At 39.1% G+C, this 13,301-nt stretch overlaps 1 protein-coding gene across 1 annotated transcript; it reads left to right on the top strand.

Annotated features, from left to right (window-relative positions):
* Window positions 1-237: 237 nt before the first annotated feature.
* LOC121989969 (basic proline-rich protein-like) lies at window positions 238-1,066 on the top strand. The gene has a single exon (XM_042544262.1). The coding sequence runs from the start codon at window positions 260-262 to the stop codon at window positions 824-826; it is 567 nt and encodes a 188-aa protein (XP_042400196.1). The 5' UTR covers window positions 238-259; the 3' UTR covers window positions 827-1,066.
* Window positions 1,067-13,301: the final 12,235 nt, after the last annotated feature.

Raw genomic sequence — 13,301 nt, 5'->3', positions numbered from 1 at the left:
GCAAACTTGCCGTGAAGAAATTGCTGGGTACGAGGACTGAAGAGAAAAGAATGAGAACACAAGGAGAAAAAGGTGACGCGGTTGTCTTCTAATGTGATAAGACAGGCTGAAAAAGAGAAAATGAGATCGACGACTTGGATATCATATCGAAAAAGAGAAAGTAATTATTTGTCTTATTATTAGATTCATGTGTTTAATTTGGAGGAAATTAATATAAAAAAAATTAGAAACCGAATTAAACAAAGTGATTAGCTGAATAATGTACAGACTTGTCCGTTACAACTTCTCCAACTTGCTTAATTATATTTGTACATGCCAAAAGTTCAGAATTAGACAAATTTATGGGACGATGTTGTCAAAATTGGAAGGGATCAACGGCGCCGGAACACGTGCTCCTCCTTGGTATCGTGGTCAACGTGGCGAATCCACCGGCCACGGCCGCCTAAGCTTGGCCCCTTTCCGACGCCCACGTGGAGCACCTCAACGCCGCTCCCGATCGGAAGGTACGTCCGCCGCACCAACCTCGTGCCGGCGGCCAGCACCCCAGCGGCGCCGCAGCGCTTCCGGACGCCGGCGGCGCCCTCGCAGACCATCACCATCCCCCTCGCGCCCGGGCGCGCCGCCCGCATCACCATCCCGGCGTCCCGCCTCCGGCAGTCCACCACCACCAGGTCCACCCCCTCCATCGCCGCCATCGCCTCCCCCGCGTCCCCCACCAGCACCTCCGCCGCGGCGTCGTACTGCGCCGCCACCTCCTGGGTGGGGACCACGCAGACGTGCCGGCCCCCGGTGTGCTGGACGGCGGCGTGGAGAGCTAGGGAAGTAGCCGGGCCGGCGTCGTGAGCCCAGGCCTCGACGACGAGCTGGGCTCCCCAGCCGCCGGCCATGGCGGCCACGAGCTCAGCCACGCTGGTGTCGTCGAGGCGTCGGTCGGAGAGGACGTTGACGGCAGCGATGTAGGCCTTTACGGCCGTGTCCGGGCACCAAACGAGCTTCATGGCTGGGCCTGGATTTCGATTGAAGTTGTGGAAGAAGAAAAGAAAAAGGAAGAAAAGTGAAAGTAAAGCAGTTTAATGGGGAACAGAGTGGGGCAAAAGGAGGCATTTAAAGTGGGGAGATAAGGAATAAGGAGTTGAAATGACGATTATAATAATATTTTATAGGAACGTTGACATTCTATATATTTTTATTTCTATTTCTATTTCTATTTCTATTCTCAAGTCACAACTACTCCATTCATCAATAAATAAAGCTCTCAACTTGGCCTCCAAGTTGCATTGATAACTCTTTAGAGTTATCAATGATTTTTTATTTTAAAAACAAATTTATAAAATATGAATGTTTAAAAATTTGGTTTCCCTCACATCTATCCACCATGCTATTTTATGATATTCCATAGCATCTAATATTGTTAGGTTTCATGGTGTAAAACAAAGAAACCTCCTTATTATTTTATTATGTGTGATAAGATAGAAAATATTATTAATTATTATTTCTTAATCGGAAACTTGCGTAGATTTCTCGTAATCTCGCGTTATCGCCATTACAAAAACGTGGATGTGGGATGAAGTTGTCGATTGATTGGTTTGGACGGAGGAAAATAAATAATTTCAAGTTTAACAGCTTGTCCTTTTCCTATCGTTTAAGGCTCTTTATTCTAACAACAAAATGACAATATTATTATTTATCTAGAAGCTAGACGCCATTAAATAATTTTCGATCCAAACGTTGACTTTTCCCGATGAAGTACAGGTGGATCCACGTAGTACGGATTGGGTCAAACGAGCACCTATCTTGCCCCGGAGAGAAAAAAATAATGTTAAAACATTTTTCTCTTTATTTTAGATTTTAATAAATTCATTGTTAATCTGATCTAAAGGCTTTGTAAATATACTCTTATTATCGTTTTAGCTTAATTGGAACGGCATTCCCTTTCGTAACTAATTTAATTTGCATCAGAGAGAGATTATAATAACCACATAGTTGAGGTTTTTCTCCACGGCGACATCCATTTAGATTTACAGTTGTTTACAATTCATGATAATTATTTGTAGATTTAGCTACGTTTTCCATATTATTCAAAAAGTGTACTCATTTTAAAATTGATCAAATTCATATGCCTTCTCATTTTCTTTCCTATAATACGCGACTTTTTTTTATTGTTCATCTGGAAAAAAATTGTAACCACTTTATTTTTTTCTCCAAAAAAAAAAAACTTAATCTCCTCTTTCGTCTCCGTTGAAGAGTTCGCTTACGGAGTAGACAGATGACTTCTTCTCCCACGCGTTGAGCTTCATCTAAGAGTTGTCACACAAGGTAGGGCCATCGTTGCCGAGGCTGCTATTGTGGCCAAGAAGCACCTTCGTAACACTAAAAAAAAATGCATGGATTGCTGACACCATCTTTCTCATCCTCGTAGTTCCCCTTATCATCCTCGTAGTTCCCCTTATCATTGAGATGAATCGTGAGCAGTAGTTGAACAGTTGAAGATGTTGTTGATAGTTCTAAAACATGAAAAACAGTAAACACTTACAGCGATCTCCCACAGATTTGCAATCGACGTCAGTAAAATTTACTGACGAAAGAATGATCACAGAATCGGAAAACTCTTCATGGTTCACAAACCAAATCTCTCTCTAATGGATGCTCTCCTTCTCTGCAAGACACATAGTCTCGGTAGAATTCTGATAGCACTTCTGTTGTGCTTCGATTTCATCTGTGTACACAACGCAACAATCTTTTCCTGATGCATGCCCTCCTTTCTCGTCATACACTAATTGCCTTAAACACTCTTTTATATAGAAGAAGATGACTCTTCCTCTACCTCCATTAATGGAGGAAGGTGAAAGGGTTGGAAGATGGAGGGGAAGAAGCAACCTTTCACCTTCTTAACACCAACATCTCCCACATGTCCAAGTCAATCCTTAAAGGTTAACTGGTCACATAGACTACATGGTGATCATGTTACAATGCCAAAGCCAAACATTAATTAGTCATAAAGACTGATTAAGTCATATAGACTATTTGACGATCAAGTCACGAAGACCAGAGCAAAATGAATTAGTCACAAAGACCAAATAAGAACATCCATTCCATACATTAGGGAAAATGGTTTGTGCAACAGCAAGCACACTGAGCAATTATTGTTAAGAAGATTATTACACCTTACATAGCTGCTCTTTGAGCGATCAATGCTAACAAAGTTGATACACTTTACTTAGTCGCTCTTCCAAATGAATTAGAGACACTCTCATTATGACACATAGTTTCTCTCCTGGCAGAATATATCTGTTACCTAGGAAATATCCAATTTCCCAGTGGAACACAACCATTATCTAGGAGATATTTATGTCTTGCTATTTACCCAGATTAAATAATATTCATTTACATCAATATGAACATCTCTAATCCCTCATAATGATTATTATGTCAAGAGCATGTTCCATATTCAATATTCACAATCATTTCTATACATAACAGAAATGGGTCGACCAGTGAATAACATCAAAAGATGCAAATCTATTTAATCTTCCTTTTTAGCTAGAATTTATTTATTTTAATCAGTCGCTTTCCTAGTTATGCTCCATAGACGAATCATCCATAGCCAATAGGAAACATGCTAAAATAGCAGACACTGATTATAACTTCAAGTAGATAGATAAATAGTCACTAAGGGTAAAATTGAGATTAACTTATAATCTCAAGGGTCTCACATAGTAGAGAAGCAGGGATCTATTCTCCTACTACCCTTCTTGTCGTCATAGCACATGTGGTATGAATCACATGCTACAATGTTATTCTCTTTACTAAAAAGAGCGTATGTTTTTCTCAAATTTTAACATCGTACAAATTTTGATCTAGACATACCTAATGTCTAATCCTGAATTCAACATATGAATTTCAATATGGCCTTTAAACAGATTCAGTAAATGGTGGGTACATTTACTCCAATCATTACATAAATGATCTCATCTTGATACAATTATCAAGGCGACCTTAACTTATACGTATGTCTCTATTCACAGCTACATAAGTTGTCTCATAAGTAACAGTCTTACCTCTATTTATACTTAACAAATAGAGATGATTGTCCATGTGAGTGAACCAATCTCAATCTGCCAACATGCTCATCGAGACTTTAATCCAAAATGTAACAATATATACACTGAATAGATCATGACATTTTACAACGTATTACATTTTACGAAGTCACAAAAACTTTCCATATCCTTGAAATGACTCTTTAGTCAATGACTTAGTAAAAGGATCTGCAAGCATAGTACGTATAGGGATATACTCAATAATTATCATTTTCTTGTCCATAATATCCCTTACAAAATTATGCTTAATTCTATATGCTTGCCTTTACTGTGATATTTGGGATCCTTAGCTTGACCGTTATAGTACACTATAACAGGACTCTCACTATTCTCTGCAATCTTTAAATGCTTCAGGAATCTTTTCAACCAGACAGATTGTTACACAACTGATGCACAAGCCACACAGCTTCTATTGTCGACAAGGTTACACAAGCCTAGCCATATAACTTCTATTGTCGACAAGGCTACACAAGCCAAGCCACACAACTTCCATTATCAACACGACTACATAAACCTGCTTCTTACTATTCCATGAGATGACGCCACCATTTAGCAAGAAGGTATAGCCAGATGTGAATTTTCTGTCATTAAGGTCTCCTATCCAATCTGCATTTGTGTAGTCACTCAGGCTCATCTTAGATTCTTGAAAACAGATACATAATCTATTGTCCTTCTGAGGTATTTGAATATCTTCTTCACCACTTTCCAGTATCTCGATCTTAGGTTTAACTGGGAATGACTAACTAAGCCAACACCATAGCTTATATCAAGATGAGTACACAACATAGTGTACATCAAACTACCAATAGAACTGGTATATGATATTACCTTCATTTTGTCTATTTCTTTAGGAGTCTTGGGATACAATGTTGCAATCTGATATATTGAAGTGTTGTAGCATCTTAGCGATATAAGCCTCTTGAGACAATCCCAAGAGTCTTTTTGATCAATCTTTCATGATCTTCACTCCTAAGATGTACTTAACTTCTCTTAAAAAATAATATCCTCCATTTGGGTATATCCTTTTGCAACTAGTCGAGCCTTGTATCGATTAATCGATCGATCCACTTTCCTCTTGATTTTGAGAATCAACTTATTCCCAATAGCCCTTCAACCCAGAGGAAGATCAACTATAATCCCAAACTTGATTCTTTTTCATTGACTCTATCTCTTCAATCATTGTAACTTTCCATTTTTTTCCTCTAATTCTACATACCAATGCTTCCTATTGAGGTTCATCATTGTCAATTGGAAGTGTTATCAATGCCTCATTCTCAATATCAAACCTCTTCTTATGTTTGATTTTACAAACACTTCTTTGTAAGTTAGACTGTTGAGAAGTCAACTCGTGACTCAACATATCACTCCCACTCAGTTGACTAGACTCAGACATCCCTTTTGACACCTTTCTTGTTGATAATATCTCATCCTCCTCAAATAGAGGAACTTTTTTATCATCACCTTTGATTGGGAACTCTATTTCGAGAAAAGTCGCATCTCTTGAATCTATTTCAGAGATGGTTTCATCTAGTTGATCACCTATGAAAATAGAACCTTTAGAGATCTCATGATATCTAATAAAGATACATTTCTTACCCTTAGGTCATAGTTTTTCATACTAGTGAGAACTCTCATGAATATAAGCAGCTGACCCCCAGGGTCTCAGATTACTTAAATCCGCTTTTCTGCCTGTCCAACGTGTTGGACCTCTAGGCCAGCTAGAAGGGGGGTTGAATAGCCTGCCAAAAAAAATAAAAACACAACCCTTTTCGATCTTTCAACAGAACACTTGCATAAAATGTAAAAGCAATAAACAGAAAAGAAGAGGCAAGAGGATTTACTTGGTTACAACCGGGGAGGTTGTTAATCCAAGGAAAATGTCGCACTAACTATCTCCTTCAGACGGAGAAGCCTCTTACAGCAATTAAGCGTAAAACAGAGAAGCTAATCTAGAAATTGAGCGTATAAGTGTTGGAAATGAATTGCTTGGAATAATTGAAAGCTTCTGGACCAAGGTTGTATTTATAGCCTTGGTCGGGGCACCCCGAAGGGGTTCCGGGCGCCCTGGGGGGATAAAACTTTATCCCCCAACGTTCAGATCGCGATTGACGCGATCCTGGTCAAATTTTAGGTCTGGACGCTCGGAAGCATTTCCGGGCGCCCCGGACTGGTCCGGGCGCCCCGGACTGGTCCGGGCGCCCCGGACTGGTCCGGGCGCCCCGGACTGGTCCGGGCACCCCAGACAGTTCCAGGCGCCCCAGCTGGGAAAGTCAACCCCGTTGACTTTTATCAACCCGAGTCTTCTGCTCCGGCTCCGTTCGCCTCAGACCGAGTCTTCTTCTTGCTTGGGTGATATCTGCCATCCAGAATAGGGCTCATCCGAACCCAACTTTCGATCTTCTCGAGCAGGCTTCCGCTCCGGCTTCTCGTCCCTCGGAATTGTAGCATGCTTCCTTCTCGTCTGCCAGCGTACTCATCCACAGTCTTTGTCCCTCGGTCGCACCCCGTGCCGACCTTCTCGCTAGTTGCATCTCTTGCTCCTCGAGAAGTCTTCCGTTCCGGCTTCTCGTCCCTCGGAAGCACCGCATGCTTCCTTCTCGTCCGCCGGTGTACTCTTCAGCAGCGCCTCGTCCCTCGGACGCACCGCGTGCTGTCCTTCTCACTAGCTGCGTCTTCCGCTCGACTACCTATGCTCCTAAGCTCATGCACACTTAGACACAAGGTTAAAAACACATAGGACCTAACTTAACTTGTTGATCACACCAAAATAACCTTGGGGTTCCAACAATCTCCCCTTTTTTGATGTGAGCAACCCAAGTTAAGCTAGGGTAAATAGACATAAAAAATAAACTAACTAATTTTTGTAATAAAGTGCAAAAAGATAAAAAATTTAAATTTTGGTCTACCTCCCCATAGACTTATACTTTTCCTTCTCCCCCTTTGATCACATAAAAAAATGGGGTTTCGAAAAAAATCTAAAGGTTAAAATTTTTTTCTAACTTTCTTAACAAAAATTCTAAGTTGAATAAATTCTAAGTTAGAGAATTTGCAATAATTTTCAGCAAAAAATATTCTAAGTTAAACAATTTCTAAGTAAAACTTTAGGTAAGAACATTTTCCAAGGAAAAACTCTAAGTATAAAAAAAATTTCTAGGTAAAGCTTTAAGTAAGAGAATTTTAAAAATCCTACCTTAGGAAATTTTGTAAAAATATTTTTGAAAATTTTTCTAAGTAAATATTTTAAGCAGAAATTTCTAATTTCAGAAAAACTTTTAACTTTTAAGTTAAAAGTTTTATGCAAAAAAAAAATTCTAAGTAAGTTTTTTTAAAGCATTATTAAATTTCTAAGTAAAAAATGTTTAAAAGACTTTTTAAAGTATTATTAAATTTCCATCTTAATGTTTTATCAGAAATTTAATTAAATATTTTATTTCAGTATTTTGGCTTCCAGGTCGTGGTGAGGCACTAGGCCTTCTTGGTTATTGGAGCAACAACCACTTCCTTAGACAAAGCCTCATAAAAAAATTTTAATGTCTAATTTCTCGGTGAAAGCTCTAAATCTAATTAGTTCAAGTTTAAGTCAGACAAGACTTTGGAACCCAATATAGGTTCGAGCCAACTGGATTAACTAAAAATTTCTTAAGGACATACCTTTTTGAAATATTCCTAATTTATCCTTGGTGATATCTAAAATACTAATTTAAATTATTAAATCTTCTAACATTTGTATTAGATGAGCATGTATGGTTTTTCAAGTTTTCTACTTGAATTTTCATATTTACATTTTCTGATTTCAATTTTTCATTTTCTAATTTTGATTTGTCTAAATCTTTTAGAGGGCAAGATTTAGCTAGTGTTACTTTTAAATTTTTATTTTCTTTTTCTAATCTGCAACAATCTTTTGTTAACAATTTAACGAATTTAAAGAGTTTATCGGGAGGAAGAGATCGTACCTGACTTACCTTGTCGATCTTGTTATCCGTGTCTCCCCCTGAACTGTTATTTTCTTCCGACGTAGCTCCCCTTTATCGATGCTCTCGATGCTCATTTTGGAAGAGCTTGAATCGTAGTCGTTGTCTTGATGACTCGCCATTAATGCGAGCTCGGAGAACACCTCGACTTCCGATTCAGACGTCGTATCGTCCCACGTCGCCTTTAGGATCTTGCGCTTTTGGACAAGCTTTTTACCTTTATCCTTGTCCTTGTTCTTTAGCTTGGGGCAGTTGTCCTTGACGTGCCCTTTTTCGTCGTAGTGGTAGCAACGGATCATCCTTTTCTTTTTACCCTACGGATGGTTCGAGGCTCTAGATTTACAAAGTTTTTTAAACCGTCTTACCATCATTACCATTTCCTCGTCGTCGAGAGAAGACTTCGACTCAGGTTCGTCTCTCGATGCTTTGAGGGCGACGTTGTGTTTGGGCTCCTTCAAACCTGCACATCTTGATTCATGCACTTCAAATGTCGAGAATCATTCTTCTAATGTAATGTTTTCTAAATCTTTTGAAATATACACGACATCTACTAGTGATGCCTATTTTGAATTTCTCGGAAAAGAATTTAACGCGTACCTTAGCGAATCTCGGTTACTTACCTTTTCTCCGAGATTCGTTAGTCCGGTGATGATTTCTTTAATTCTTGAGTGCAGATGCGCAACTGTCTCGTCTTCCCCAAGTCGCAGGGTGGTGAGCTGATTATGAAGTAGATCTCGTCTAGCGAGCTTGGTTTCAGATGTTCCTTCGTGCAGCTCAAGGAACTTCTCCCAAAATTCTTTTGCCGAGTCGTAGTTCCCGATCCGGTTGACTTCTTGTGGTGGGAGAACGCTTAGCAGATGATACTCTGCTTTGCCATTTGCTACGTAGTTGGCTTGCTCCTTTTTCGTCCATTGATATTTTTCTTTGCCCTCTGGAGCTACAAAACCAAATTCCATTATTAGAATTAACCCAAAATCTGTTGTAAAAAAAATACCTGCATTCGCTTTTTCCAAGTAGCAAAATCCCCTTCGAACTTCGGCGGGTAGATGCTCGGTCCGGTCATCATCTTTGCTTCGATCGACGGTTAGTCCTCTTGAAGCACCCTGGCTCTGATACCACTTGTTGGACCGCTGGGTCGGCTAGAAGGGGGGTTGAATAGCCTGTCAAAAAAAAATAAAAGCACAACCCTTCTCGATCTTTCAATAGAACACTTGCATAAAATGTAAAAGTAATAAATAGAAAAGAAGAGGCAAGAGGATTTACTTGGTTATAACCGGAGAGGTTGTTAATCCAAGGAAAATGTTACACTAACTATCTCCTTCAGGCAGAGAAGCCTCTTACAGCAATTAAGCGCATGATAGAGAAGCTAATCTAGAAATTGAGCGTACAAGTGTTGAAAATGAATTACTTGGAATGATTGAAAGCTTCTGGACCAAGACTGTATTTATAGCCTTGGTCGGGGTGCCCCGAAGGGGTTTCGGGCGCCCTGGGGGGATAAAACTTTATCCCCCAACACTCAAATCATGATTGACGTGATCCTGGTCAAAGTTCAGGTCCGGGCGCCTCGGACAGTTCCGGGCGCCCCGGTTGGGAAAGTCAACCCTGTTGACTTTTTTAGCCCGGGTCTTCTGCTCCAGCTCTGTTCGCCTCAGACCGAGTCTTCCACTTGCTTGGGTGATCTCTACCATCCAGAATAGGGCTCACTCGAACCCAACTTCCGGTCTTCTCGAGCAGGCTTCCGCTCCGACTTCTCGTCCCTCGGAATCGCCGCATGCTTCATTCTCGTCCGCCAGCGTACTCATCCGCAATCTTCATCCCTCGGTCGCACCCTGTGCTGACCTTCTCGCTAGCTACGTCTTTTGCTCCTCGAGAAGTCTTCTGCTCTGGCTTTTCGTCCCTCAGAACCACCGCACGCTTCCTTCTCGTCCGCCGATGTACTCTTCCGCAGCGCCTCGTCCCTCGGACGCACCGCGTGCCGTCCTTCTCGCTAGCTGCGTCTTCCGCTCGACTACCTGTGCTCCTAAGCTCATGCACACTTAGACGCAAGGTTAAAAACATACAGGACCTAACTTAACTTGCTGCTCACACTAAAACAACCTTGGGGTTCCAATACAACGTTCATATGGGGTAGATGAAATTTACTTTGAAGGCACTTTATTAAGTATATAGGCTGCAGTTAATAATGCATCTCCCCAATATGAGATTGACAAATTAGCCTGCGCTATCATAGACCTAACCATTTCAAGAAGAGTCCTATTCCTTCTTTTAGTTACCCCATTTTGCTATAGAGTTTCAGGGATTGTCAACTGTCTAATAATCCCTCAATCATTACATATTGTCTTGAACATATCAGACAAATATTCTCCTCCATGGTTAGTGCATAAAGTCTTTACTTTACGTTTCGTTTGATTCTCAACTTCGTTCATATAACAAATGAAGCAATCCAATGTTTCAGATTTGTGAGAAATCAAATACACATGACCGAACCGAGAGAAATCATCAATAAATGTAATGAAATAGGAAGCTTCATGTCTAGCCTTCATATTCATTGAACCATAAATATCTGAATGAATTATTTGCAATGGTGATTCAAATCTAATAGCCTTACCAAATGATTTTCTAGTTACTTTTCCAGCAAGACAATGCTCACATATAAACAAGTGAATCTTAGCCTAAGTGTCCAATAGACCCTCTCTTGTCAACTGATTCATACGTTCTTGTCCTATATGTCCTAATCTAGCATACCAAAACTCATCAGTTATATCTGTATTACTAGTTAGAGTAATGTTCAAAAAACAACCTTCAATTGCACAATTGACACCTAGTTTTACTTCAAAAATCATAAAACCATTTGTTAAAAAACCATATTCGATTAACACCAAGTCAATCTTAAGTTTAACACATTGGTTGTAAAAATTAATACAGTACCCTAAATCAAGAAGACATGTAACAAAAACAAGATTTCATCAAATTTTAGGAGCATACAGAAGATCATGTAGAAACAAAGCACTACCATCACGGAGGTTGAGCTTGCAAGTGTCAACTCCTTTGACTTCAACTCTTACATTGTTTCCTACATAGATCCATTTGTTTTCAGCTGGTACCCATCGGTACTCTACAAATATAACTCACTCCCGAGCTACATGGTTGGTTGCTCTCAAATCTATAATCCACAAAGGATAAGAATCAGCTAACAACACTGAACTAGCAACAAAATGCTCAAGAAAAGAAGACACACTTGCATTGTTTCAATCTGGTCTTCTTTCCTTTCTTCTTGATTGGGTCTTCTCCCACAGCAACAACTTCTTTCTTCTTTCCCTTCCCCTTCTTGAACAATTTCTTTTTCTTGAATCAAGATGATCCAATAGAACCAATAGCCACATAGGCTAGTCCAGAAATCCTTGCGGATTCAAGATCTCTTTGCCTCCAATTATGCATAGCATGAGATGCCAATGAAAGTCTTAATACTCTCACTGTGAGTTACGATTTGCTTCATGGTCTCTCAAGAATCTGGAAGGGAATAACTTTCTGAACTTGTTGTTCATCGGTCAACTCATGACCAGCAGTTTTAAGCTCTTGAATCATGTTCGACATCTCCCTAAGGTGTTGAACAATTGTAAGATTCGGACGCTTCTTGTAGTTGTCAAACTTAATCGTTAGCTGTCGAAGCTTGCTCAGACTTCCTCCACTATATTTCTCCTTAAGAGCTACCCAGACTGCATGAGTCATAAGATACGACTCATATTCAAAAACTAGGTCATCCACCATTGAACTAATCGATATTCCCTTAGTAGTGGAGTCCTTCTTCCATGCCTTATAGGCATCAAGATCTCGTCTGTTATGTGTAGTGGGATCTACAGGTTCTTCCATAACCTGTTTTATAGCCTCAAGAACTTCTTTTTCCTCAAGAACATATTGTATCTTGAGTTGCCAAACTTTGTAGTTATCCTCATATAATTTCTCTCTATTATTAAGTTTAGCTATGATGTTCTTATTTGTCATGATCTAACATAAATAAACATATTATTTTATATTTAGTACAATTCATATGCATGCAATTTATGATTGACTCAATATTAATTTGAGTTAGTTTACAAAATCAAGTGATAACTACGTTTCCACTCATCATTTGTATGGTCCAATTAAATCAACATTGATCAATACTATTACATGCATCCCAACAAATGAACTAATCATCGTTTTATCATGATTTCTTTAATTAAATGAACTAATCATTTAATAAAATGAACTAATAGTTTTTCATGTATCATATAGAGTAATCAACATATGAATGAACATATCATTCATATAAACATGTTGCTTATTGTTAACATATAACATTCCTTTTCTTGTTTGTTAACGCATAACATAATATTTCAAAAAGTAGTACTATTTATATATAACAACAGTTTCTACTACATGATTTTATTAAACTTAATAAGCTAATATTGTTCGTACATAACGACAGTAACAACAACAATAGTCTAATAAGTTAGATAAGCTAACACCACTACCATCAGGAAAAACAATAGTGTAGTGGTCAATGCTATCCCTTTCAACCTGAATTCATTTGGAGCAATCTTAGGTAGGACAACTTCAAGATTCACCATTGGATCTACATTCGAATCCTTTTGTGGATCCTCCTCAAATTCTTTGGGATCCTCTTGATCCACATGGTGAAGTAGCTCCACATGGTGAATTATCGATCGTGTGCCTCAGGAGGATGTGCCGGCAATGAACGAATCAAAGCCTAAATCCTATAATTGTCCAAGATTGGAAATTCTTCCTTCTCCAATGTCCAGAATAATTGATCCAGCTGTCCAATATGTCCCCTGACACCATAAATCGGGTCATACTCTATCTCATAAATAGCCTCTCTTAGCTCATTCTGTCACACATAGCGACGAGTTATCGTATATATTATCTAAGGCATCTAGAATTAAAATTAATAATGTTAGTACAAAATTGACAAACCAGTAACAAAATAGGTTAATTTCAATACACACATATGCATAGAACCAATATACAGAATACATAAGCAAATAAAAAAATAAATTTTCTTTATTTAAGGAACTCCAGTAGATTGACACACTGGATCGATCGATGAAACAAGATCCTGATCATTAGCTTGGTCCATTGTCCTCGTTAGAACTAATCTAATTGAACAGGGATGTATAGTTGTTATTGTTTAAGCCCATTTAATTAAATCATGATCCATTAGGAAATATGA

The sequence above is a fragment of the Zingiber officinale genome, chromosome 6B (assembly GCF_018446385.1).
Source record: "Zingiber officinale cultivar Zhangliang chromosome 6B, Zo_v1.1, whole genome shotgun sequence".
Lineage (NCBI taxonomy): Eukaryota > Viridiplantae > Streptophyta > Magnoliopsida > Zingiberales > Zingiberaceae > Zingiber > Zingiber officinale.
This window is presented reverse-complemented; position numbering and strand designations above follow the sequence as displayed.

Excerpts from the sequence above, each read along its gene's own strand:
- LOC121989969 (XM_042544262.1), top strand. The coding sequence starts at position 260 with ATGTACAGACTTGTCCGTTACAACTTCTCCAACTTGCTTAATTATATT.